The sequence below is a fragment of the Trametes versicolor genome, assembly GCF_000271585.1.
Source record: "Trametes versicolor FP-101664 SS1 unplaced genomic scaffold TRAVEscaffold_11, whole genome shotgun sequence".
In the NCBI taxonomy this organism is placed as follows: Eukaryota; Fungi; Basidiomycota; class Agaricomycetes; order Polyporales; family Polyporaceae; genus Trametes; species Trametes versicolor.
In genome coordinates, this window is record NW_007360331.1 from 1,879,709 (window position 1) to 1,902,452 (window position 22,744).

Consider the following 22,744-nt stretch of genomic DNA (forward strand, 5'->3'; position numbering starts at 1 on the left):
CTCCGGGAGTCCCACCGAGTGGGTGTTCGAGGATGTGAGTATGGTCTTCTTTTGATCAGGATGTATATCGCTCACTAAGTTTCTGCCTGATCTCGCGCAGCCCCTTTCTGAAGTCAGTCCTGACACCTGGACACGTTTTCGTGGTTATGCCGCCCTTGTCCGTTCGCTCGGGCTTCTGTCCTTGCATCCATCCAAACGAATACCCGCGCCCTCAGCACAGATTTGGATGCATCTAGCCCGCCTCTCCAGTGGCGCCCCCCTTCTCCCTTACCTACAGCTGTTGCACCTGGGGGAGTCTAGCGAACGATGCGAGGACCTCAGACTCCTGGTGTCCACAACCTTGAGCGAGCTGTATCTATGCTGCTCATTCAACACACGTCCGGGCTCTGAACACGTCTTTCCAAGCGCGCTCCAGGACATCCTCACCAACACGCCTTCCCTCACCTATCTACAGCTTATAGACTTCGACAGCCGCCTCTTGACGATGGTCGCACCGGAATTGCTCTATCGGCTCAAAGAGCTAGAGGTTGGGGCGCGAAGGTCGATGGATTGTGGCCAAGTCCCTCATCACGGGTTCCCAGACGTTCAGAGCCTTCGCATCATGTCCACTCTACCCAAACTCGAGCGACTTACCGTCGATCTCAACTTCAGCTTGGCGCCTGCGTTCTACGGGTTCTGCTCTCTCACAAGCCTCAAGATTACCGATTTCAACCACAATGCCGCATACTTCCTCACAATGTGCTCCTCGCCCCACCTCCGCGAACTGCACCTCGACTTCTGGGTCCGCGAGTCCTGGACAGGGCTACGAACGGTCTGTTCTGTGGTCGCACACCGGGCTCCTGAACTGCGATCCCTCACACTCAGCTTCGAGGGGCTTCAAGAATCCGAATGGTCCCCGGAGCACACCCTTGATGCCTTCTCTTCTCTCTTCGCGCTGCGACACCTGTCGGAAGTACAGATTCGCGCCAACGAGGGCACGTTCGAGTTCTCCGACTCTATCCTCGCCGCATTTGCAGAGGTGTGGCCTGCGCTCGCCCGCCTTGACATCTGTTGCCACCCGTTACCTATCGACGCCGACGATCCCGATCTCATCTTGGATTTCCCCGCGCTCGCCGCCCCTCCCCTGGAGCCCGAGCCCGAGTTCCAGTCGGTCACGCTTCGCGTCCTTGACGCCTTCGCCCAGCACTGCTCGGGCTTACGGACGCTGCGTCTGCCGTACCTGTACCTCGCCGCTCCTGGAGAGAATTCGCATCCTGCTCAGCGCCCAGACCACCCCCTTCGCGAATTACTGATTTGTCGATGCGACATTGCGGACGGCGCGCGCGTCAATGATCTAGCCCAGGCCGTCGAGAACATGTTTCCGCACATTCACGTCGGGGACTCGCTAAAAGAGTCATTGTGCTACCAAACACCTTCGAGCTCTACTTCGGGATGGCGGGACATCCTGCTTGCTGTGGAGGAGCGTCGCAAGGAGCGCTCTGTTGCTTAGTCGATTTCCGTGCTCAATGCTCGTCCGGACGAGAGGGGAACTGCTCATATTTCTGTACGGTATATCGCTCACTCTAATGACAACTTGTTTAGCAAGCTAAGCTACGGATTTCGGCTGCGCACTGCTGGTCAGCCACTGCGAGCGCCGCTACGAGGGATATATGCTCCCTGGAATTTCTATGCCTTCAGTTCAGGAAGGACTACAATACAGTTTCCCCACGGGATGGGCGTATCGGTCCGAACGGAAGCAATATCGCGCAGGATCACTGGCGTCTGGCTCTATTTGGTCCGCACGAGCGAATATGCACGATTGATGCGGATACGTAGCCATCCTCCTACTAGCATGTCGTTGTCATAGCTCGCTGTGAGCGTTGTCTCTTCTTGTGTCTGGCGAGTGCTGACCAGCAGATAGGGCGACGAATTTGCATCGAAGAATTTAGCCAAAGCGATGTCTTCACGCGCACTCCAAAAGACGGATATCCTACATGAGATCATCGAAAAATATGCAGATCTTGAAGGAGGATGTACGACGGATGAGCAGCGACAACAGCTCGCCTCTCTGTGCAGAGTGTGCAAGACATTCTACGACCTTGCCGTCAAAGTGCTTTGGGCGCGACTCCCTTCTCTGCGCCCTCTACTCTCGCTCCTCCCGGAATTCGATTACGCTTATCGATTGTACATCTTCAGCGGATCAACGCAGCCTTTTCAATGCGTGAGCGCAATTTGCATTGGTTCTTGTCGGGAAAGGTCGCTGAACTTATCAACCGACCCCGCAGACCCTCTCAAAGTCTGTCAGCCCAGAGGATTGGACACGCTTCAGGCAGCATGCCGCTCTTGTTCGCAACTTAGCCAACGACGTTCGTTCTCTGCTTCCGTGCAACTATCTCCTCTCGGGCGACGGCTGGTCGCATCTTGGTCGTCTCTTGGCCGGCGCGCCGCTACTCCCTTCCCTTCGCGACCTGGTGTGGGAGCCCATGCGTACATACGAAGACTTCACCCTCTTGGTATCACCATCGCTGAGAAACCTGTCTCTACGTTGCACCTGGAGCGCGCAGTCCGGCTCGGAGACCACTCCCGTCGATCCGCTCCGAGAGGCTCTGAACAAGACACACGTGCTCACCTCCTTGCGAATCACCGATTTCGACAGCAACTTACTCGCTCTGTTCACGTCAGAGGAGCTTATTGGTCTCGAAGACGTGCAAATTAGAGTGCAGGCCCTGGACAGGCTAGCCCGCACGCCGATGCAGGCGCCAGCCTACGGGTACCCGAACGCCGCCTCCCTGCGTGTTTTGTCAACTCTCCCCGCGCTCAAGCGCCTCCAGATCGACTTCAGGTCTCCGGGAGCCGGGTTTGACTTCCAGGGGTTTCGCGCCCTGAGAAACCTGCGCATGACAGACTGCGGCGGCGACGTCCTAGCGCTCCTCGGGACGTTCCGCTCGCCCGAGCTCCGCCAACTTGTCCTCATCTTCTCCAGCGGCCCGTTCACGCCCGCGTTCTCCTGGCGCGAGATGCACTCGCTCTGTTCAACCATCGCACGGCACTCCCCACGCCTCGAACATCTCACCCTCATGTTCATGACCATCCGGCACGTCGAGCGAGCGTCCGAGGCCACACTCGCCGCCGTCAGGCCTCTCCTGGACTTACACGACCTAAAGGAGGTGCGGCTCTGGAGCGGGAAGGAGGCGATCGGCTTCTCCGACGCCGTCTTGACAGCATTCGCCGAGGCGTGGCCCGTGCTCCTCTCCCTCAGCCTCTGTTGCCACACAGACCGCACGTTCACCCTGTTCGACCCCCCGAGCGAAGGGGACCCCGACCCGCACGCGGTCACCCTGCGCGCCCTGGCCGCTTTCGCCCAACACTGCAAGAGCTTGGACAACCTCCGGCTGCCCCTTCTGTACGTCCCGGCCGGGGACATCGCGGATCCGCCAGCGACGCTGGGCCACCCGCTCCGCTCCTTGGGCATCTGTCGCGCGAGAATCGCGGACGCACGCGCGTGTGCTGTCGTCGTCGGGCGCATGTTTCCGGGTCTCGAGGTTGGGCCGTCGCGGGACGACACGACGTTCTGCATCAACTCGTTTGCGCCTGGCACGTCGGAATGGCTCGACGTACTGCCCGCGCTGGAGAGCATCCGTGGGGAAGAGGAGGCCGCCGTCGCGGGGCAAGCCTCCGAGTCCGCGGCTTGACGCGCATTTGGGGTTGCAATAGACATCGTACGTTAGTGTCTATCAACAGACGGTTTTGGACTTGGTCTAACCGATATATGAGTAGGTTATATGCACGGTTGTGCCACTGCTAATGTGTACTTACCATAACCTTCAGGCCGAGCAGCGGCTCAGATTTCTCATTTACGTATGCATTCATGGATGCTCTAGTGGTGCAATAGGCTCTTTTCATAGCTTCTGTCTTGAAACTATCTCTAACCCTCTTGGAACTGAGTGGTAAGTCTCGAATGGCCTTTGTCGAATTGCCTTTACTGATGTATATATACAGGCTAGTACATTCCGAGCCTAAAAATTAGGCACACTGTCCGACCCAGTCTGCAAAAACTGTTCGGATTTTGAGATCGTTGAGCACCTCGCACAGGGTAAGGATAGGCATGCTTCTGCCCTTGGTACCCGGACTTCCAAAGTTATCCAAATCCCCTGCGTCGTGCGCCCTCTCTGTACAGGATGTTCCGTTCACCGTGACTGTGTCGGTCGGCTTGCTTCCACAGGCTGTCGCCGTACAATCCTGTCAGTCTTGATCATACAGCGCCCAATTCCCCCCCGAGGTTGAAGGGGACCCATTGAACGTTCTGATTCCCGGCGGTATGTTTTGTTCGTTTTCCGGCGGCTTGAGAATGATCATTGATATCTTCAAAGTCCCAGGAACTAGCAGTGCAAGGGGCGGTCAGTATGTCGTTGACACTGCCAGTCAATGTAGCCCAAAGTCGCCGGCTTTCATATTGTCCCCATGGGCGTTGAATTCTCCGATGGCAGATTTGTTTTCTTTTGTATCCTTGTCTCTTGCCCTCGAGGGCCGGGCCCTATGGCATGGGAGATGCTTGATCGTCATGCATTGCCGTCAGTTCGCCCATTCATTCCGCGACCACGCGTTCCGCGATATATGCTTGGCCCATGAGCACCTAGGTTTGTGCCTCCCCGCACATATTTTTATTGATAGTTTGACGATATTTCTGCAGGCTTCAAGGCCCTTGGAGAAGTTGCCTGTCATTGAAACCATTTCATCGGCGCCGCGAGAGCCTCGTGTTTGCTCGGCATCTTCTACTAATATCCCAGGGTTATCGGGCTTGGTCCCTTTTTGGCCTTTCTGCTTGGACGTTCTACTTCGAGGCGGGCCATTGACATGGCATCCCGCCTGTTGTTGTCGAACGCATCCATTGGCATCAAGGTATGCTCCCAATTCCACGGCTCGGCCATGTTATTCCAGGTCACATTCTTTGACTCAGCTTCCTGCCCGGTGGGAGTATGTGCGAACATGGTCCTTAAGGTTACGCGCAATCAGCACGACGCGTATAGTAAGACCACGTACATCCATCGCGGTTCGCGGCATGTGTTTACTGTCGGTTGTCCGGTCGGCCCCCACCGAGGTGTCGACGAGTGCGTCGTTCTTTGCATCCGGCGCCGTACGGGTATGGCTGGCCGGAGACGCAAATATCACGTCGCAGCTGCACCGTGTGGCGAGACATTTTCCTGTTAATGTGGTTCCCTCTCGGGGACGAATGTTTTTTCTAGGTCCGCCTTCGACTTCGCTCCGTTCCTTCGAAGCTTTATATTTTCTTTCAAGTTTTCAATTTGGTGTGTCGGTTCTTGTCTGGTGTTCACGGTACGGGAGCCACGAGTAGCCCACTGACCGCACCGGCGCCCTTGCCCACTGACGGTACTGGAGCCACCGCACGCTGACCGTCCGAGAGCAATAGCCCGCGGACGGTATTGGAGGAATGACCCACGGACGGTACTCAGGTAGCAGCCCAGTGGCGGTACGGGAGCTACGGCCCACTGACCCCGCGCGCGTCGCGCGCAATCCAATGTAGTCGCCACCGGTATGATGAATCCTAATCTATCGCCTTGGTGTATGTCTTTCTAATCGTTTTGGTTAGTAGTTCTTCCCGGTCGGATGGAATACCTGCCGCGAGGGCGCCCTGGTACGCGATCAGCACATGGATCCAGGTAGTACGACGCACGGCATGAAGACGACGCTCCACAAGGATCGTCGGCGCATAGAGAGAGATTGATGAGTGCGCCACTCCGGGCAGTAGAGGGACGTAGCTTGAGCTGATCTGGGGCTTCGGAGAGGGTGTGGCGTCGCGGTCGAAAGGTGTGGCGAGCGGCCGTGCCAGACAAGTAAGGTGCGTACGACGTGTGGTTTCTGATTGGCATGATTCCCTACGCGTCCTGCGCGACGGCTGCATCGTCGGGGGCGGCGCGAGCCAATGTGGCGAGTTGTCGGAGGGCGAGGCGTGCGGTGGCGCAACCGCCGGTTGAGGTGGACTGGGCCCTGTAGCGGCGACGAGGCCCTGTAGCGGTGGGAGAGGGGAGCGGAGGGGAAGGGGGTGGTTGGAGATGGGTAGTGACATGGGAGGAGACAAGAGACGACTCGAACAAGGAGGCGTCCATGCGGGGATTTATACGTGTGCGCGGCAGTTCGCACTCCGCCGCGAGTTCCCGGTAAGCCGCCACTGTGGCCTGTTCCGCGCCTTATCACAGCCTATTGTTCTCTGCTTTTGTCATAGATCGTGGCAACGGTCAGCCCCGCGAATGTATTTGTCGAAGGGATGAGGCTGACTGTATGCGCCCCGTACTCTCCGCCGATGTGCACCCTCCTGAGCAGTGCGGCGCACGTCGCCGCACTCAACACCCGCTTTTTCCCCCTTCACGATCTACCCCGTCTCTACGGTTAGCAACGATCGATCCGTGTGGTTGGTTGAAGTGAGGATGGCCGACGCCACAACGGGCGGGCGTGCGCCACAACGCGACATTGACGCCGACGCGCGACGCGTCGTGCACGTGAGAGGCGCTAAACGTTCGTTCCCCGCCCATCAGCTGGAACAGCACCATGTTCTTGCGCACACTCACTACTGGTACTGGCGGCAGCAATGGACGCTCCGATCGTGGTAGGGGTACGTACCTTGGCTTCCTAGGGAGCTCTCTATCCATTTGCCAGTCCTCTCCTCGGGCCTGCTCAACCTCCCATTCTCTGTCCTTGTCTTTCAAGTCGCTTCAGGAGTCAGTTCGATCCGTATATGTGATCTCACATTTATTGGGGAGACAAGTTCGATCCAGTGAGAAGTGGTGCATTGGTATGGACATCCACGACGGGCATTCCGACCTACCATACCATCCTAGAGTGGTGAGCATAGGCATCCTTTTGTCCCACATCGTGAATTTTGGGACGATATCCACCGACAATCATCCAAAGTTGTTTGTGTAATGGCTGAAATCATTCATACAGATTCTTATTCCCTGGGAGAAATGCCGTCCGATGTTGCGGGCTGCCCGTGGTGATCGCCACTTCGGACAAGGTTTCATCTCTGGAAAACGTGTCACCCCCCGTCTCGCCCCTTCAGCAAGAATCAGCATTAATGGAGTTGCTTCGACGAGCAACCACTCGCCCCCCCTCCCCCCCGCGGTCCGCCTCGGCATCAAACGCCTAATGCGGCAGTGAGATATCTTGCAGAGCCCGGAAGCTGACGGCGCACATACAACTCGTGTCCGTTTGATCTGCGAAAGCGTACGTGTCGGGCGGGCATACACATGTCGTCTTTGTCGCCCTGGCAGGCGTCCTGGGAGCTCTCCGCTTGTTCGCTATGGCCAACGCTTACCAGCCCCTGTATTCCCCGCTCCCGTCCGGTTACAACTACGCCTACCAAGTCCCAGCAGGCCCGGGTAGTGTCCAGCAGCCTTCGCAGAATGTCTACGCGACGAACACTAGCGGTGGTTATCCGCCTGACGGGTGGAGTGCGGTTGCGGCCACTTACTCGTAAGCCAGTGACTATCCACACGTCCGCTCACTGACACTTTGAAGGACGGCTCCACCCTGGGCATACCCGCCGCGCCAGCAGCCAATGTACGCTCCTCCCGCAGGGCCGCCGAGTGTACAGTATGCCCCACAGACGATGCAGTATCCGCCGCCGCAATACGCACTATCACCGGTACAGTACGCGGCTCTACCGGCGCAGTGGAACACGTTGTACAACAGGTACTTACATTCTGCGGCCCCCTGTGCGAAGTCTGACAGTCTCGAAGCAGTCCGCCGGTTTGGCCAACTGCACCGCCCTCTTCGTGGCATCAAGCGGGTCAAGCATATCCATCCTCTCCCTACCGCCCACCTACATACGTTCCAGCAGGCGTTGTATCTGGGCACGTTCAGACGTATGTGATTTATCTTTGCCGATGCACAGTCTTTACAATGATCAAGCAGGACACCGCCGCCGGCCTTCACCACTTCCGTCGCTGTCCAGATCCCTGTTCCCCCACCGTGCTCAGCCGTACTGGCTCCGGCATCTCCTCCTGCACCGCCGGCCACTCAAGACGTCGCCACCAGTTCTTATGCTCGTCCCCGTCACCTCGTCTACAACGGCTGCCTCCTCGCCGTCAACCAAGATCCCAACGTGCCCACACCCGCATACATCGCCATCTCCTACACCTGGGATCCTAATCCGGACTACGTCGTCGCCTGGGGCCGCCGCGTGACGGCTCAGGCGCTCCGGGTCGTCAGCGCCCTAGCGACCCGCACGTCCTACGCGCTCTGGATCGACGCACTGTGCATCCCGCAGGACGACGAGGTGGCGAAGCAAGCGGAGCTGCCGCACATGGCGGACATCTACCGCGGCGCGGCGGAGGTGTGGTGCCTCGTAGGGTGCCTCGACCGCAACGCGCGCGAGGCGATCGACCGTTGCGTGCGGTTTGTCACGGACGGCTCGCTCAAGCGGCAGCAGGACAGGGGGGCGGGGGCGCACCTGCTCCTGTGGTGCATGCTCGGGCAGCTGCACGGCGAGCAGCAGGTGGAAGCGGTGTTTGCGCACCGATGGTGGGAGCGCGCGTGGACGTTCCAGGAGGCGGCGCTGAACCCCCGCACGTTCCTTGTTGGGGACGGCGGGGACCGCGTGCCTGTCGCGGACGCACTGAAGGCCGCGCTGGTCGCGCGCTGCACACAGGCCTCCCGCACCAACGACAAGGTACTCGGGCGCCGCAAGGCGTTTTGGGACGGCGCCCTCGCGCTGGCGGCGGCCGCGACGCGGGCGTTCTCGCTCGGCGAGGCGATGGCCTGCGTCTGGCGGCGCAGCGCGTCGCTGCCCCACGACCTCGTCTACTCCCTCCTCGGCGTCGTCGGGCTCTCTGCCCAGGTCGCGCCGTCCTACCACACGCCGCTCGACGACGTGCTGCGCGCGCTCTTCCAGGCTGCGGCCGGCAACGGCGACTACAGCTGGCTGCTCTGGTGTGCCGCGATTCCTCGCGACGCAGACAACAGCCCGCACCCTGGCATGGGCCTCGTCCCGACCCCGACGCACGTCATGGCATCACCGTTCACCGTCACCACCGAGTGGACCGCCGCGCCCGCGCTCCCCCCTTCGCTGGAATGCGGGCCCGTAGGCCCGTCTGGCCTCGCGCTCCCAGTCCGCCCGCTCGGGCGTGTGCAGGCGCATGCGGGGCCGCTCACGCTCGAGGCGGCGGCGGCGCACCTGTGCGCGGGCGGGCGGTCCGCGGCCGAGATCTGGGACCTGCTCTTCGGGCTGTCCGTCGGGCTCGCCGCGGAGGTCGCCGCCGCGCTCGAGGACGCCGCTGTGGCGGGGCCGCTGCTCGAGCACACGTTGCGCATGATCGTCGCGCGGCGGGACGCGCGCAACGGGGAATCCTACAACGTGTCGTTTGAGTTTGGGCAGAGGGCGCGCAAGGCTGCGTATCTGGACTACGCGAACCGGGCGGAGGGGGCGTGGTTCCACCGCGGGGGCACGACGGCGCTCGTGGTGGTGTCGTGTGCGGCGGGGGAGGCGGTCTTTCGGGCAGAGGACGCTGGGCTGATCGAGGTCGGCGCCGCTGTGGTCGCGCTGCCCGTGGCGCCGGTGAAGAAAGGGGACGGGGAGAGGGACTTCGTCTGCGTGTTGGTGGATACTGGCGCGGACAGCGCTCGGGCGTGTGCGACTGCGCTTCTGGTGAGACGGAAGGACGCCCCTGTAGGATGCTGGCAGACCAGGCGCATCAATTGACACAGGCTTGCCAACATGCAATGTCCGAACGACCACCTCGTCTACTACTTTGTTATCGTCGTGTTGTCTAAGATTTGAATGACTCTCACTTCACGCGCAGTAGCCTAGTAGACTTCCAGATGTTCTGTCGTCGCCCAGGCCGACCCCGATACGCTCCCTATGGTACAAGTATACAGACTTCTCAGTTATAATGCACAACCTTCTCGCCCCCGATCATCTCTTCCTCCTCGTGCCCGCCCTCGATCGTCTTCTTCGCCCCGTCCTGCCCGTACGCCTTCACGCGGCTGCACTCCCACTCCCAGGCCGTGGGTGACTTGCGCCCGTTGTCGAAGAACGAGGTGCCGGTGCTCGACGCGACAGGCGACGCGGCGAGCGGCGACAGGCGTGTCGAGCGGTTGAACTGCGCGAAGTAGAACACGCCCATACGGCGGTAGGGCACCTGCGAGGCGTCGGGCGGGGAGACGACGCGGTGGATCGTCTGCTTGAGGTAGCCCCCGGAGATGACTGCGGGGCGCGGTGAGAAGGTGTGTGCGGGCAGGATGTGGTGGGTAGGGACGTACAGTGCATCGCGTCGCCAAGGTTGATGACGAGCGCATCGGGGACGTGGCGCACGTAGCGCCAGACGTTGTCGGGCATCAGGACTTGCAAGCTTACAATGGGCTGTGAGTAGAGAACTGTTCGCGGGGTCAGCGGAGCCCCAGCTAGATAGAGCAAATGGCAGACTCACGAGATACGGCGTTGAAGTCGGTGTGGCCTTGCAGCCGGACACCATCTGTCTTCGCGTCCTCGTCCGGCGAAGGCGGGTGGTATAGCGCGTATCGGAAGAGGTCGAACCGCTCGTCCTTGTTGGACGCGAGGTCCCAGAGTGCATTCGGCGGCAGCTTCAGCACGAGCGAGAGCACGGTAAGGATCTTGCGGTAGATGTGGTCGTGGTTGTACTGCGCGCGTCTCTTCAGTCTCACCATCCGTACATGCGCGGAAAGGCAGGTACGCACCTCGGTGAACTCCTCGATCTCGTCGACGAGCGGGCTCAACGCTGGTGGGAAGATCTTCTCTCGCCGCTCGGGCGTGTAGCTCTGCCCGCCCAGGGAGAAGTGCTCGATCTGGTCGCGCACGCCACGGAGCTTCCAGTGCCCGCGCGGCTTGTATCCGGTGAAGTCGCCCTCCTCGAGGATCTTAGCCGCGTAGCGCGCCTTGTCCTCCTCGGACACACCGTCGAATGCATACTGGGCGATGCTGAATTGCCTGTACGTTATAGTTGTGTGAGTTATGCGAAAACAGGGGTGAATCGCGACATGCGTACCTGTGGATCTGCTCTGATGACAGTCCGTGGTTGGTCGCGTAGATGAAGCCGTCGCGGGCGAAGGCGTCGCCGATGGTCTTCACCACATCCTCAGGTACGTTCTCGTAGTCGCTCCCGGTGATTTTAGAGAGGTCGAGCGTCTCGAGTTTAGCGTAGTCGACTGCGAACGTTGATCAGTATACATAGCATCCTGTCAATCAACGGAAGTCACATACACTCCTTGTCGGACGTGGGCGGGTATTGCCAGCGTGGGATGTCCGAGTTGATTCCAGGCATGGTAGGTGTACACAAATGGGAGAGTGAGGGGGAGAATGGGGGAATGGTGCGTCTGCAGCTTCAAGACCTCGCGATGATAACCCGCGACGCGGCCTCCGGGGCATGGCGTCAGACTTGCAGGACCGTTGCGCGAGCCCGCTGCAGCAGTGCCATAATTGCCTGGCCTTCGAGTCCTCGGCCGACCGATCGAGCACTTCGAGATGCTGGGCGCTGCGGCGCGTTTCGAGCACGAGCGAGCACGACGACGGGAAGCCTGGTGGCGTCATTTCGCCACGAAACACCGTAACGATCACTGACTCTGCCGCCTTGCACCCTCCCCTGGGGTGATGATTGTTGTTCCTATCTAGCGCAAGGGGGGTCAAGGAGCCGAAGTCCGTCCGGATGAGTACTGTCCAGGATATTTTGGCTTGGAGCAAGCTAGTCATGTAACCTGCCTGGGCCGCCTCTATGGGTGGAGTCGCCACAAGTGAAGACGTGCTCGACACACTATGTTCCTGCGGGTGACCTGGACCCGAACGAACCAAACATCAGCCTGTGTACGTATTAAATATGTTGGCAACTCACTACAGAACCCCAGGAGCGTATATAGCACATGGGCCAAACCTGGGGAGTTCGATAGCCTCGAGATTGAGGTGGTCAGCCAATCAGATGTCAGTACTCGACTTGCTGTGCCTGGCCGTATAAGGCAGCTAGCGCGTTCGTAAGGCGTGCGAATGAGTGTTCCCCGCACTCACTTCGTCTACTATGTACTTCAGAGTGGGGTCGCCCTGCGGATAGGGCGACTAATAACGTGTGACCCTGACACTCACGAATGCGTGCCAAGATTATGACGTGCACAGCAAATAAGATTGTTGGGCATCCAGCCTTCAGCGTAGTATCTTCGAGTCCATAGTGTACAGCGATGGTATGGTATATCAAGCTTTGTTGGTCATCGGCAGCGCCGCGAACGTGAAGTCCGCGCTGAGAGCCTGTAATCAGGACTCTTAGCCACATTGTAACAATCGACCCGCCAGTGAATGGACACTCACGTCGTGCGACATAGCAAAGTCGCGCTGCTCCTCTGGCATCCGCTGCTTCACCCCAGGCTCAACAGCGGACGGCACGACGAACGGAGTGAACGCCGACATCATGAGATTCTCCGATATACCTGTACCCTCTGGCACAGGCTGTGGGGGCTTCCCAGTCGTTATGGCCGATATAGCGTAGCATTCGGCTCGCATTTCCTGTTGATATGGATTTTGTCAATTCTTTACTGTCGTCGTGAAGTCAAGCAAGCGTGACCGACCTCGAAGGAACGCTCGTCCAGCCCCGGGGTAGCGGTGATGCTCTGGAATACCTCTGCACGCGCCGCGACGGGCGGTGGTGCGAAACGCACACTCTGCGACGGCGTATGACCCGTCTTCCCCCGCCTGGCGGACGTCTTCAAGATGGACTTGCGACGCGACGACGTCGCCCTGCGCGTGGGATGAGGTTGGACGGGCGCGTCGTGATGGTGAACAGGAAAGCCGAAGGACAGATTGGAGGAAGTGGAGGAAGTGTTTTCGATGTCCATCGCGTCGTCGTCTATGGGGATGGGCGCCGGCACGACTCCAGCGCGCAGAGAGACCTTGCACCGGTCGGGAACGGAGATACGTGGTTTCTCGGGAGGCGGCCAGGGGAGGTTGTAGGCGTCCTCTGCGACGTACGAGAAATCGAGCTCGGAGATGCACGAGTCGCCCATGGTACTCGCTGAGGAGGTTGAGGGAAGGGGGAGAGGTTGGACGGCGATGGAGGAGGGTGAGGGCGGTAGATATTAGGGCGCCAGTGTGGGAGAGGGGCGGGTAGGACAAAGGGGAGCGGGGTTTGTTTCGTTATGTGGCTAAGTTGGCTGCGACGCCGTGTTCAACGCGTCCGGTCACGCTCATTGTCTGGCTAAACGCGAAGTGTCACATTTCAAGTCCCCTACCGCAGTGGCGCATTACAGCCTGCCCACTGCTACCTGCAAAACTCGTCAACATCCATTGCGATACCACTATCAACTTCAAGGAGGTGCACGTACTGTGTATCCTACCGCGCCTTTGTCGCGACCCAGAACGCCCCCTGGTATAACCATCGCATCATCGCTGTCTTGTCGGCTGTATATTCGCACTCGACCGTGCGTCTCCTCTCCGCGCCCTCTTCGTCTTGTCCGCTTACGCTGAATCCAACCATCTCCGCCAGCCGCAGTACCTCTTCGAGGCTGAGCTCTACCGCAGCCTGGCCCCCGCCTGTCCACAGCAGGGGACCTAGGTTGACCCACTTGCCCCCGGGACGCAGCAAACTGTGGATGTGTTCGACCGTCTCGATTGCGTTAAGCGAGGTGTCGATGAAGAAAAGCGTCACGACGAAGTCGTAACCGCCACCTTTACTAGCTTCTGGCGATCGTAGGGACAGAAAATCCTGCTCCGCGAGGGCGAGCTTGTCCCCTAATCGCGGAACGACATCTGGGAACGCGACGCTGCGGAATAGTGCGTCCGCACTGCGCTGGTGGGAGAACCAGGACGCATAAGGCTGGAGGATGTGCTGCTGCGGCCGCTCGGTATGTTTCTCAGATAGGAGGAAGCGGAAGGCGAGGTTCATGAAATATGACAGCTCATTGGCAGTAGTCTGGAAACCTAACAGGAGTCAGCGCGCAGCAAACAACCAGCATGCATGCGGTGTAGGCCCATAGGCGAGCGACACTGGGGGCGCTGAACACGTACCTAGTTGCGAGGCTTCCCAAGCGAGTCTTCCCAGTCCACAGCCTGGAACAAGAACGCGCATATATGCACGTTCCTGGGTCGGGACAGACTTCAGCACCTCGAGGATGGGCCCGAATATTGTCTCTCGTTCCGCGCGGCCCTCTTCGCTCCAGTCGCGCACGAAGTGCTTGATCGATTCACGTACGCGACTGACGTCCCCAACAACCTCAGGCTGAAGCAGGCTCGAAGGCTCGAACTCTTCCGGGAACTCCTCGCGCGCAAGGGACGCGATAGCCTCTGCTACGCGTGCGTTGGTCTGGATGGACTCCTCCAGTCGCGCGAGTTTCTTCGTGTACCCGAGGTCGTAGCCTATGCGTCGGTGCGCCCAAGACATTCGCTTGTATGACGCGCGCATAGCAGCGAGCTCCCTCCGCGAGAGCTTCGCATACTGTGCATAGGATGCTGCGGCCCGCCGTACGGAGAAGTACCCCACAACTCTCTTGCTAGTCTTCCCAAAGATGACGTCCAGCAGGTCTCGAGGATTGCCCAGGATTTGCAGGCTCAACACCAGAAGGAGCAGGGGGATGAGGCAGGCAAGCAAGTAGTCTGAGGTGACGAGATTTCGTATGTCGAGCATACCATCGCAAGCACCAGCGAGCGCAGGTCCCCTAGGTGTGAGGGCAAGAACGAACTACGAAGACCCTAGTGAGGAGTGTCATTACTTATGTATCAGTATCAGCGACTCAGCATTACATTCAAGCTCGTTTTCCCACGTATACGGCTTGAGTAGATCTAACGTTTCCAGCTATCGGTGACTTCAAGTTCACACTAATCATTAACAGAGGGTTTCAAGCGGTCCCAACCTGATATCGAGCTGGTAGTGGTTCAACAATATTGCACAGATCTGACCCATGCGTATTACAGTACATTTTCCGCCACAACAATCCCAAGATAAAACACTACTCAATCCCAGCTTGATCCTCGCATGAAGATCAGTTCCAGAACTTCTGCGCGTACAGGCCGAGGACAGCGTTAGAGAGAACGGGCGTGTACGACTTCACGTCCGCGGTGGTGTACTTCGTCGTGGTCTGCAGGCTGTTGAGGGTCTGGACGAGCTGCGTCTCGATGAAGTCGACGAAGACGAGGTCGATGGGCGTGTCGTCTGACACGCTCGGAGGGTCCGAGCCGATGAAGTCGGGTGAAGAGAAGAACGGCTAGAAAAATCGTGAGCGCAGTGACAGGAACTATGGTGAAAACGAGCTTACAAGAGGTGCGTGCAGCACATCGTCGCCAACACCAGGGCAGTCCTACGAACAAAATTAGCACGCAATCGTAGGCGAAATGGGCGAACAGGCGTACATCATGAGTAACGTATCCAAGAGTCGCGTTCCGCGCAGCCCTCCGCTCAGGACCATTGCTCCGGCGGTCCATGTCCTCGAGCCACCTGAGGTAGCGCATATCCACCTCTCCGCGCGCGTACATCTCCCGCTCCTGCTCGAGCGCGCGCTCCTCCAACGTACGGCGCTCGTTCGCCCCAGCGTGGTTCAGCGCGGGCAGGACCTGGCTCGCGACCGAGAACGGGACGTCCGCGATGTAGAGGAACGAGTCCGCGAACGGCGACGCCGTCAGCTGGTCGTTCTTCGAGAACGGGCCGGCGTACACGTCGAAGCGCTGCGAGCCCGAGTTCGTGATCATGATGTTCGGCACGTCCGCGCGCGTATTGTTGAGCGTGAGCGCGTATGGCATCGCCTCGGCGGCGAAGAGCGTGAGGAGCGAGTCGTTGGACGGGAAGGGGGACTGGCTGATAGTGAAGTCGTGCGGGGCGGTGCCGAAGAGATCGCTCAGGTTGAAGCGCTTCGAGAGTGCGTTGAGGCCCTTGGTGATTAGTGCGCCTTGCAGCGTGTCGAAGGTGAAGTTGCTCCGGCGGGTGTGGTACTGGAAAGTATCGATCCAAGAAATGAGTGACCGCAGGAAGCATCACAGTCAGTGGACATACCTCGAAGGTAACACGGTTGGGGTCAAGATACCGCCGCGTAAAGGTAATGTTCTTCTTGGTTCCGTGGCTTTCGTGACCTTGATCGAGCTTCGCACCTGGTCAAACACTAATTAGCGCGCTAAGCATGTCTGTACTAGAGCTTCAACTCACTCAGCCAGCCTAGCAAACGGTGTAGGTGAGCGAGGCATCCTTGATATTAGGCCAAAAAGCATGCGGACGTACCGACAGTTTCCATGTAGCGACCGCTCTCCAGAGCAATAGAACGGCCGTCCAGTTGCACTGTCCGGTTATTCAGTTCGGCCCCCCCAGCTTCTGTTACTAGCAGTACTCACAGCAGTCACGAATGTGGGTATGACCTTTATGCAATATTCAGTATTACCGTCTAGTATGGGCCAAGAGACTAGGCGCACCTCCGAGAATCAAGATAGGAGTGGTCGGGTGTACTGCACGAACTGCGTTGAACACAGTGGGCCCTACACAGCAGACATATCAGCGCCTTGTCTACCTGACGTCGTACATTCTGCGCATACAGTTGTCCTTCCGGACTGGCATGTGTCTGGAAAGCGTAAAGTTAGGATCACATCACATTCGTTGACGCAGATCATAGATCGACGCACCCCACGAGCAGGAAGAAGTCAGGCTCTTCCTTGATCGCCTCCGTGAACTGTCAATCACGATCTACGGTGTCAGACAGACTGTACCTCAACTTGGAGTGAACGAGAACAGACCCATTGCTCTTTTACCATGTCCTCGACCTTCTGCACGGTCGTGTTTACGTCGTTGCCGGTGAAGTCAAACAGCACACCCAGGCTGGTCACCTTGCGACCCCTGAACGTTCGTGGTCAGCGATGTTTGCATGCATATAGCCGCAAATTCGACTTACTTCCCGGTCTTGAACTTCGTAAACCGGCTACCCACGGGGACGCTGACCGCCTCTCCGGCCTCGTTGAGAACCGTGATGTTTACGTTCGATGAGAGGTAGCGTCCCTTGAGCTTCGGCGCGAAGTTCGTGTACATATCGTGCGTGTTGGCGTAAATGTACAGCTCGTGGTTGCCAATCGCCATGACGTCGTAGGGCAGGTCCAGGATGAACTTGTTGCTCTGCAAACGCGTTAGAATCGTAGGTAATACACTTTCACGCGTGGGCACGGCTTACCTCGTGCGCATCGACCCCGCCAGCTGGGAAACCATCTGACAAGCCGGTACCTGTGTACGCGGTGAGACTTCTTGATATTGTGACAAACAAGCACATATAAACGTACCATCATGAAGATCTCCAGAATCGACCAAGAGCAGGTCCACGTCTTTCTCCTACAGGGCACTACGCGTTCGTTATCTGCCGTGTACACAGTTTGGAATTCACGCACCGCCGCGATCTGCTTCATATGCGCCACAAAGGACGCGAAGTCTCCGAAGTCCCCACTGCATGCGGAGTTCAGGTCTTCGCTCGCGCCGCATACTCCGCCCACGCCCGCGTGACGCACCTATAGTTGGGTTCCGGGAAAGACGCCTTTTGGTGCCCGAGCAGCCACCCATGGCTGTCCGTCGTGTGGATGATGTTCACGTCCCCCCACTCGAGCGCCCTCGACGGCGGGGTGAGCGGCGTCTGCGGAAACGCGCGGCGCGAGTGCTCATGCGCATGGTCGTGTTCTTCGCCCGGACACGCGTGGGCCGCGACGGCTGCGAGCGCAAGCGCGATAAACGAGCTGAGCTGCATTCTCCGAGTCGACTGTGGGGCGGACAGGGGGGAGGGCGCGCGGATCCACGGACGACGTGCAGCTTATATGCCACAGCGCGCGCGTCGCCGAGGCGCTCGGCGGCGCCAGGGGGAAGCGCGATGTGAACACGGCAGGAGCTGATATCACTGCTGCTGCTCAGTGATGCGCGGTATCAGTTCGCACATGAGGCCCGCGTGGCTCGCCCCCGTATCTCCCACTGAAATGACAGCGGATATTCGGATTCCAGGACAAACTTAGCACCGGGGCTGTCCAGCAATCGGTATCGCGGGTCCTGGTCGCGGGGTTAGGGCGCGGCGCCCCCTGATTCTTGAACGTGCGGGCAGGATTTGCCAGTGGGATGGGCTCCTGGGTTGCTCCGTTCGTTTACAGCAGTCGAACGTGCTCGAGTATACGGGGGTCTAGAATCGTAGAGCAGCGCAGGATGTGGCAGAACCAAGGAAGTTTGTGGGCCGAACGCGACGTGACCGCGTTCTCCGGAGACCATGTGAGCGAGCCTTGGGAATCCCAATGGGAAGCGCGACACGCACATAGTCCTCGAGCAGGTGGCGCTGAGACCCTCGAGGACTGCGCTTGACGTGATGGACTCGGTGTTGGGATCGGCGCGGGGCCCTGAGGTAGTCCTGTATATGCGAGACATGAATTTGGGCATGGTGAGCACTGAGCAACGGGGCAGGTCCCTGTGTTGTGAACATACCGCTGATTATAAGAGTCCAAAACATGCGCCTCGAGGTCGCAGAGTGCTCGACACATTCGAACGCCGATCCACACCGTCGTCATTTGTCCGATGTCCAAGGAGACGATCCGTTCCTGTGGCTGCACATCTCTGCCGCGACCACGCGTTGCACGTCGCGGCGACGTCGACGCATGCTGCATGAACGTGCGCAAGTCTGCATGTGTGTAGCTGTTGTAAGCAACTTCTTGAGCCGGGGCGTTGGCTATATGCGCCGTTGTATCATCTGCAGCTGCCCAAGGTGTCGAAACCAATATCGTCGAGGTGTTGGGATAGGCTGACGAGCATAGCAGCTGGAGATGTGGGGCGAGCAGGTGTAACAAAACCAGGGGGATGGTGGTAAGAACGAAAGGAAGCACGAACTCAAGGTGCCTGATTATATGTAAACGGTGTCGGGTACCTTCGCAGTTCTTACACAGAATCCCAATGCTACTATGAGAGATGAGGCCGATTCTCAGTCAAAACGACAACTGATACCATTAACTTGATGATTACGTCGAGACTATACAGACAGTCCAGAGAGAGCACATGGCAGTATACACGAAAACAGCTAGCTATATGCTACAGCAGATCTAGCGAGGGGAACAATAATTATACATACAGTCCGAACGAAACGAGGGGCGTCGATACAGGGATACAGATCGAATAACAGAGTAGGCTACAAAGGAGTGTCGTGGCGGTCATGCATATCGTCATGAGGGTCGAATGAATCTAACAAACGAGGGTGGGAGAGAGGAATCGCGGCAAAGCACGCGCAAATGAATGTCGGGCGGAAGTTCCTGGCGACGGCGTGCATCACTGGAACTGGCACGGCCCGCACGCGCCCTGCGCGCTGAGGCCCGTGCCGCGCATGTCGCACGTCTGCAGCCCCGAGAGCGCGCAGAAGGAGGTGCCGGAGGTGACGGCGCCGGAGAGTTGCGTGTTGTTCGTGAGCGTGAGCGTGCGGAGGGATGGTGGGAAGGACGAGGGGAGAGGATTCGTGAGCGAGTTGCCGTCAAGGTGCAGCTCGACGAGGGAGGTGAACGAGGAGATGCCGGAAGGGATAGAACCTGAGAGGGAGGTGGAAGACAGATCGCTGTATGAGGTAGGTGAGGATGTGTACAAGACGGAAGAAAGGTAGGCTACGTACAGGAGCTTCAGGCTTCCTTGGAGAGAGGTACTGGATACGAGCGTAGAGAGCGTGTCTGAGGCCAATGCTTGGTTGTTGACGACCCTGAGTGATGGTCAGCAACTCACGCCACGGACGGAGGTATACGAAAGTACGCACAAGTTTTGCAGAGGTAGAGCAGAGACGCTCGATGGCAGCTCACTTCCCATGTTCGCGTTCTTGACCAAGGTAAGGGTGGTGACTTTGTTCAACGACGTAAACAAGCTTGTGTCGAACGCGGTGATAGCCGTCGACTCAAGGTCAAGGCTCGTAAGCCCTGTCAGCTGGGCGAAGGTCGAGGGTAAGGATCCTCCTATCGCACAAGAACGCGTCAATACATCTAACACGGCCAGGCATTGAACGGGGATGCTTACCCGGTACGTTGGTGTCTCCAATGACCTGCAGGCTGGTGAGGCCTGTCAGACCTCCGATCTCAGTTGGAATGCTCGCAGGGACCGAAGGGAACGAGAGTTGTCTGCAACACTATTGGTCAGCAGTGTAAACAATTGGCGCATATAGGGGACTCACAGCGAGGAAACGCGTCCAAATCCGTCACACTTCACCCCGGACCATGCGCAAAAGCGCACGTCCTTGTCCCAACCTCCCGTCGACAGCGCCGCCTGCCCGTCGCTGTTCGACGTCTCAAATATGCTCCGCAGCCCGCAGAACTGGACCGCGTCCGCGATCGTCTGGGCGTCCTGGGAGTTCCCGTCGGAGAAGTTCGAGGGAACTGCGCTGAGCACAGGGTAGCACGTCGAACATGGATACGACTGCGGATCGGTAGGCGCATTGAGAGTGTACTGCGAGATGCATTGCTGAGCGTCGGCAGAGAGAGTGTTGGGTGAGGACGTAGAGGATGAGGCGCTTGAGTTTGTGGAGGGTGGCGGTGGTGGCGACGACATGTTCAGGACACGGACGTTCAAGAACACCATGTTGCTGAACAAGTACAGCAGAAACACGATGATCGCGATGATGAGCAGCTTGTCCCGTTTCCGCTTCTTGTGACAGTGTTGGCATTGGTCCTGCTTCTCGATCCCGCGCCACTGTTGCAGAGGAGGCTGCTGTATCGGAAGGAGGACTGGGTCGCGCTGTCTGGCCATGCGAATGTCGAAGAAGAACTTGGTGAACCTGTCGCGGAAATGCGGGGCTTGAGGACTGGACACCGGGCCTAGCTCGGGATCCTTTGGCGGCGTCGCGTCCGACTTGAGCGTGTTCGTGTTCGTCCAGGCGGACTGCGATCGCTTGTGGGTGGGTCGTGGAAGGGGAGGAGATTCGGGCGAGAAGCGTGAAGACTCGACAGGGTAGTCTGGAGGGGGCACAGTGATTGCTAAAGGAGCGCGGGGACGCGGGTTGCGATCCCAGTACTGGTCGGAAGATGGAGGAGGCTGATGTCGGTTCATAGCTCGTCAAGAGGTCGTGTGCAGAGTCAAAGATGAAGAGAGGACGGACAGCCGCTTTGGAAGCTTTATGGGCCTCCCGAGGACCATAGCCGTGGTCGTAGCCACATCCGAGCGTGAGGCAGAGAACAATAGCAGACGCACAATAAGTGCTCCTCGACACAAAGACATCGTATCCGTACCAGGGTCCAAGCCCAGCACCCTCTCCCGGCCTAGCAGCATAGAACAGGGAAGTCCCGGGCTCGTTGAACGTGTACCTCGGCCAAGCGACAGCAACCCCAGTGAGCTCTACCTCAGAGCATATAGCCCCCAGACCTGTCGACCGTCATCCTAAATGAGTGCCGCGGTTCCGCGATTTCGACACTGAGACAATAAAAGTAAGCAGCAGACAAGTAGAGGCACGCGCTGCTTGAGCATCAAATCGCAGGAGGGCGTGGTCGACGTTCAAGTTAACGTCGGGCGTCGGGCGATGCGGTCGGGGAGCGTCATTAGGCGCCCATTGTGTTGTTTGGCATTGTTTGTACGCTGCGCTCGCTAGCTGTGACGACGGGCAGCTATACGTCAACAACTACAACGACCAGGACCGCGACGAGCTCCATAGTATGAGTGACTTCTTGCAACGCGAGAGCGAGCTTCTGGGCGAGGAGTTTGGTACGCCCACCGGCGGGACTTACGCGACTGCCACTGGCGATGACCTCGACTTGGACCGCGCCGCGTCTGCCTTCCCCGAGATCTCGCTAGACGGCTCCGGCGACATCTCCCTGCCCTCCGCACCACCTGTGGCACCTCCATTGAGCTCGACCGCGAGCTTTGCCTCTTTCTCCGACTTCAGCAGCCCTCCTCCGCGGGATGTGAAGGTCACGGGTGATGACGAGATCGAGAAGTTCGAGAATGAGTTCCCTGACATTGAGGTCCCTTCGGTGAGTGTTTCAATCAGTGTAGTATGGGTGGGCTAGCTGACGAGCACCAACAGCAAGTGCTCTCGCCACCTCTGCAGCAGCAGTCTGCGTTTGGAACTACCCCTACCTTCGCGCCGCAACCCGCGTACTCGTCCACGCCTATTCTTAACCAAGCCATAGAGGAAGATGAGCCTCAAGTCATCAAGTGTGTACTTGTCTTGCACTGCGACAGTAGATGTGGTTACTGAGTATATGCGCAGGGATTGGCGGGAAAAGCAGGCCGAGGAGATCAAGGCCCGGGATGAGGCGTCAAGAGCCAAGCGGCAAGAGACTATTGGGAAGGCGGAGCACGCCATTGACCAATTCTACGAGGAGTATGCGGCGAAGAAGGAGCGGAACATCCGGGAGAACAAGTGCGTCCTGTGTCCGCATACAGGGCATCCCAGCGCTAACGCGTGAAACACTCAGGGATCTTGAGGAAGAGTTCCTCGCCACCCTGAACGCCTCGCTCTCGCAGGGCACGACATGGGAGCGCATCTGCGAGGTCATCGAGTTGCAGAACTCTCAGAGCAAAACCATTGCGCGGACGGGCCCGGGCGCAACTGACTTGACCCGCTTCAAGGAGGTTCTGCTCCGCCTCAAACGCGAGGGGACTTCCGCACCAGGCGCGGCGGGATACTAAGCTGATGCTTAGTCGGGGCAGTAGTACAGTACGTTGGATTCGATTCGGTACATTACATATATCCATTTGTTGCGGACATTCTTCCCTCATTCTTACGCACAACTGCGATTCTCCTGGTCGACTGAAAGAGGTGTGTAAAATCTACCGAGTCTCTCGCAACATGACGTAGTATCACAGTGAGA

The 22,744-nt window shown here is 58.5% G+C and overlaps 11 protein-coding genes across 11 annotated transcripts; 4 read left to right on the plus strand and 7 right to left on the minus strand.

The window, feature by feature from the left end:
* Positions 1 to 226: 226 nt before the first annotated feature.
* TRAVEDRAFT_66778 (uncharacterized protein) lies at positions 227 to 1,489 on the plus strand (the record flags this gene model as incomplete). The annotated part of the gene is made up of 1 exon (XM_008044987.1): positions 227 to 1,489. One exon carries the CDS (start codon positions 227 to 229, stop codon positions 1,487 to 1,489), a length of 1,263 nt encoding a protein of 420 aa, XP_008043178.1.
* A 447-nt stretch (positions 1,490 to 1,936) lies between these two features.
* TRAVEDRAFT_23469 (uncharacterized protein) lies at positions 1,937 to 3,671 on the plus strand (the record flags this gene model as incomplete). Its single annotated transcript, XM_008044397.1, has 2 exons — positions 1,937 to 2,200; positions 2,265 to 3,671. 2 exons carry the CDS (start codon positions 1,937 to 1,939, stop codon positions 3,669 to 3,671), a joined length of 1,671 nt encoding a protein of 556 aa, XP_008042588.1.
* Positions 3,672 to 7,294: 3,623 nt separating this feature from the next.
* On the plus strand, positions 7,295 to 9,889 carry TRAVEDRAFT_74464 (uncharacterized protein; the record flags this gene model as incomplete). Its single annotated transcript, XM_008044988.1, has 4 exons — positions 7,295 to 7,467; positions 7,513 to 7,686; positions 7,737 to 7,859; positions 7,909 to 9,889. 4 exons carry the CDS (start codon positions 7,295 to 7,297, stop codon positions 9,692 to 9,694), a joined length of 2,256 nt encoding a protein of 751 aa, XP_008043179.1. The 3' UTR covers positions 9,695 to 9,889.
* Positions 9,876 to 11,273, minus strand: TRAVEDRAFT_52087 (Clavaminate synthase-like protein; the record flags this gene model as incomplete). Its single annotated transcript, XM_008044629.1, has 6 exons — positions 9,876 to 10,198; positions 10,255 to 10,368; positions 10,422 to 10,632; positions 10,690 to 10,939; positions 10,998 to 11,157; positions 11,213 to 11,273. 6 exons carry the CDS (start codon positions 11,271 to 11,273, stop codon positions 9,876 to 9,878), a joined length of 1,119 nt encoding a protein of 372 aa, XP_008042820.1.
* Positions 11,274 to 12,187: 914 nt separating this feature from the next.
* Positions 12,188 to 12,993, minus strand: TRAVEDRAFT_23471 (uncharacterized protein; the record flags this gene model as incomplete). The annotated part of the gene is made up of 3 exons (XM_008044398.1): positions 12,188 to 12,241; positions 12,302 to 12,496; positions 12,559 to 12,993. The coding sequence occupies 3 exons, from the start codon at positions 12,991 to 12,993 to the stop codon at positions 12,188 to 12,190; spliced, it is 684 nt and encodes a 227-aa protein (XP_008042589.1).
* A 326-nt stretch (positions 12,994 to 13,319) lies between these two features.
* On the minus strand, positions 13,320 to 14,609 carry TRAVEDRAFT_52089 (N2227-domain-containing protein; the record flags this gene model as incomplete). The annotated part of the gene is made up of 2 exons (XM_008044630.1): positions 13,320 to 13,906; positions 13,994 to 14,609. 2 exons carry the CDS (start codon positions 14,607 to 14,609, stop codon positions 13,320 to 13,322), a joined length of 1,203 nt encoding a protein of 400 aa, XP_008042821.1.
* A 246-nt stretch (positions 14,610 to 14,855) lies between these two features.
* TRAVEDRAFT_173577 (uncharacterized protein) lies at positions 14,856 to 17,685 on the minus strand (the record flags this gene model as incomplete). The annotated part of the gene is made up of 16 exons (XM_008044989.1): positions 14,856 to 15,186; positions 15,238 to 15,279; positions 15,332 to 15,907; positions 15,969 to 16,063; positions 16,119 to 16,127; positions 16,191 to 16,247; positions 16,301 to 16,324; positions 16,379 to 16,441; positions 16,499 to 16,524; positions 16,586 to 16,632; positions 16,697 to 16,796; positions 16,852 to 17,069; positions 17,125 to 17,174; positions 17,231 to 17,279; positions 17,336 to 17,390; positions 17,453 to 17,685. 16 exons carry the CDS (start codon positions 17,683 to 17,685, stop codon positions 14,965 to 14,967), a joined length of 1,866 nt encoding a protein of 621 aa, XP_008043180.1. The 3' UTR covers positions 14,856 to 14,964.
* Positions 17,686 to 17,821: 136 nt separating this feature from the next.
* Positions 17,822 to 18,732, minus strand: TRAVEDRAFT_60652 (uncharacterized protein). The gene is made up of 2 exons (XM_008044990.1): positions 18,402 to 18,732; positions 17,822 to 18,327 (listed from the first exon to the last, which is right to left on the minus strand). Exons 1-2 carry the CDS (start codon positions 18,578 to 18,580, stop codon positions 17,991 to 17,993), a joined length of 516 nt encoding a protein of 171 aa, XP_008043181.1. The 5' UTR covers positions 18,581 to 18,732; the 3' UTR covers positions 17,822 to 17,990.
* Positions 18,733 to 19,169: 437 nt separating this feature from the next.
* On the minus strand, positions 19,170 to 20,918 carry TRAVEDRAFT_154250 (L domain-like protein). The gene is made up of 5 exons (XM_008044991.1): positions 20,113 to 20,918; positions 19,959 to 20,059; positions 19,705 to 19,897; positions 19,567 to 19,650; positions 19,170 to 19,512 (listed from the first exon to the last, which is right to left on the minus strand). Exons 1-5 carry the CDS (start codon positions 20,682 to 20,684, stop codon positions 19,233 to 19,235), a joined length of 1,230 nt encoding a protein of 409 aa, XP_008043182.1. The 5' UTR covers positions 20,685 to 20,918; the 3' UTR covers positions 19,170 to 19,232.
* Positions 20,897 to 21,411, minus strand: TRAVEDRAFT_31342 (uncharacterized protein). The gene has a single exon (XM_008044451.1). The coding sequence runs from the start codon at positions 21,150 to 21,152 to the stop codon at positions 20,991 to 20,993; it is 162 nt and encodes a 53-aa protein (XP_008042642.1). The 5' UTR covers positions 21,153 to 21,411; the 3' UTR covers positions 20,897 to 20,990.
* Positions 21,412 to 21,551: 140 nt separating this feature from the next.
* TRAVEDRAFT_31343 (uncharacterized protein) lies at positions 21,552 to 22,739 on the plus strand. The gene is made up of 4 exons (XM_008044452.1): positions 21,552 to 21,901; positions 21,955 to 22,085; positions 22,141 to 22,293; positions 22,349 to 22,739. The coding sequence occupies exons 1-4, from the start codon at positions 21,584 to 21,586 to the stop codon at positions 22,560 to 22,562; spliced, it is 816 nt and encodes a 271-aa protein (XP_008042643.1). The 5' UTR covers positions 21,552 to 21,583; the 3' UTR covers positions 22,563 to 22,739.
* The last annotated feature ends 5 nt before the right edge of the window (positions 22,740 to 22,744 follow it).

Bases quoted from the DNA above. Each gene is read 5' to 3' on its own strand.
- TRAVEDRAFT_60652 (XM_008044990.1), bottom strand. From the start codon at position 18,580: ATGCAGCATGCGTCGACGTCGCCGCGACGTGCAACGCGTGGTCGCGGC. The intron at 18,328-18,401 runs GTATGTTCACAA...TCGCATATACAG, and splicing joins TTGGACTCTTATAATCAGCG to GACTACCTCAGGGCCCCGCG.
- TRAVEDRAFT_154250 (XM_008044991.1), bottom strand. From the start codon at position 20,684: ATGGCCAGACAGCGCGACCCAGTCCTCCTTCCGATACAGCAGCCTCCT. The intron at 19,898-19,958 runs GTAAGCATCCCC...CTTGTGCGATAG, and splicing joins TGGAGACACCAACGTACCGG to GAGGATCCTTACCCTCGACC. The intron at 19,513-19,566 runs GTACGTAGCCTA...TACCTCATACAG, and splicing joins CAAGGAAGCCTGAAGCTCCT to CGATCTGTCTTCCACCTCCC.
- TRAVEDRAFT_31342 (XM_008044451.1), bottom strand. From the start codon at position 21,152: ATGTCTTTGTGTCGAGGAGCACTTATTGTGCGTCTGCTATTGTTCTCT.
- TRAVEDRAFT_31343 (XM_008044452.1), top strand. From the start codon at position 21,584: ATGAGTGACTTCTTGCAACGCGAGAGCGAGCTTCTGGGCGAGGAGTTT. The intron at 21,902-21,954 runs GTGAGTGTTTCA...GAGCACCAACAG, and splicing joins CTGACATTGAGGTCCCTTCG to CAAGTGCTCTCGCCACCTCT. The intron at 22,294-22,348 runs GTGCGTCCTGTG...TGAAACACTCAG, and splicing joins CGGAACATCCGGGAGAACAA to GGATCTTGAGGAAGAGTTCC.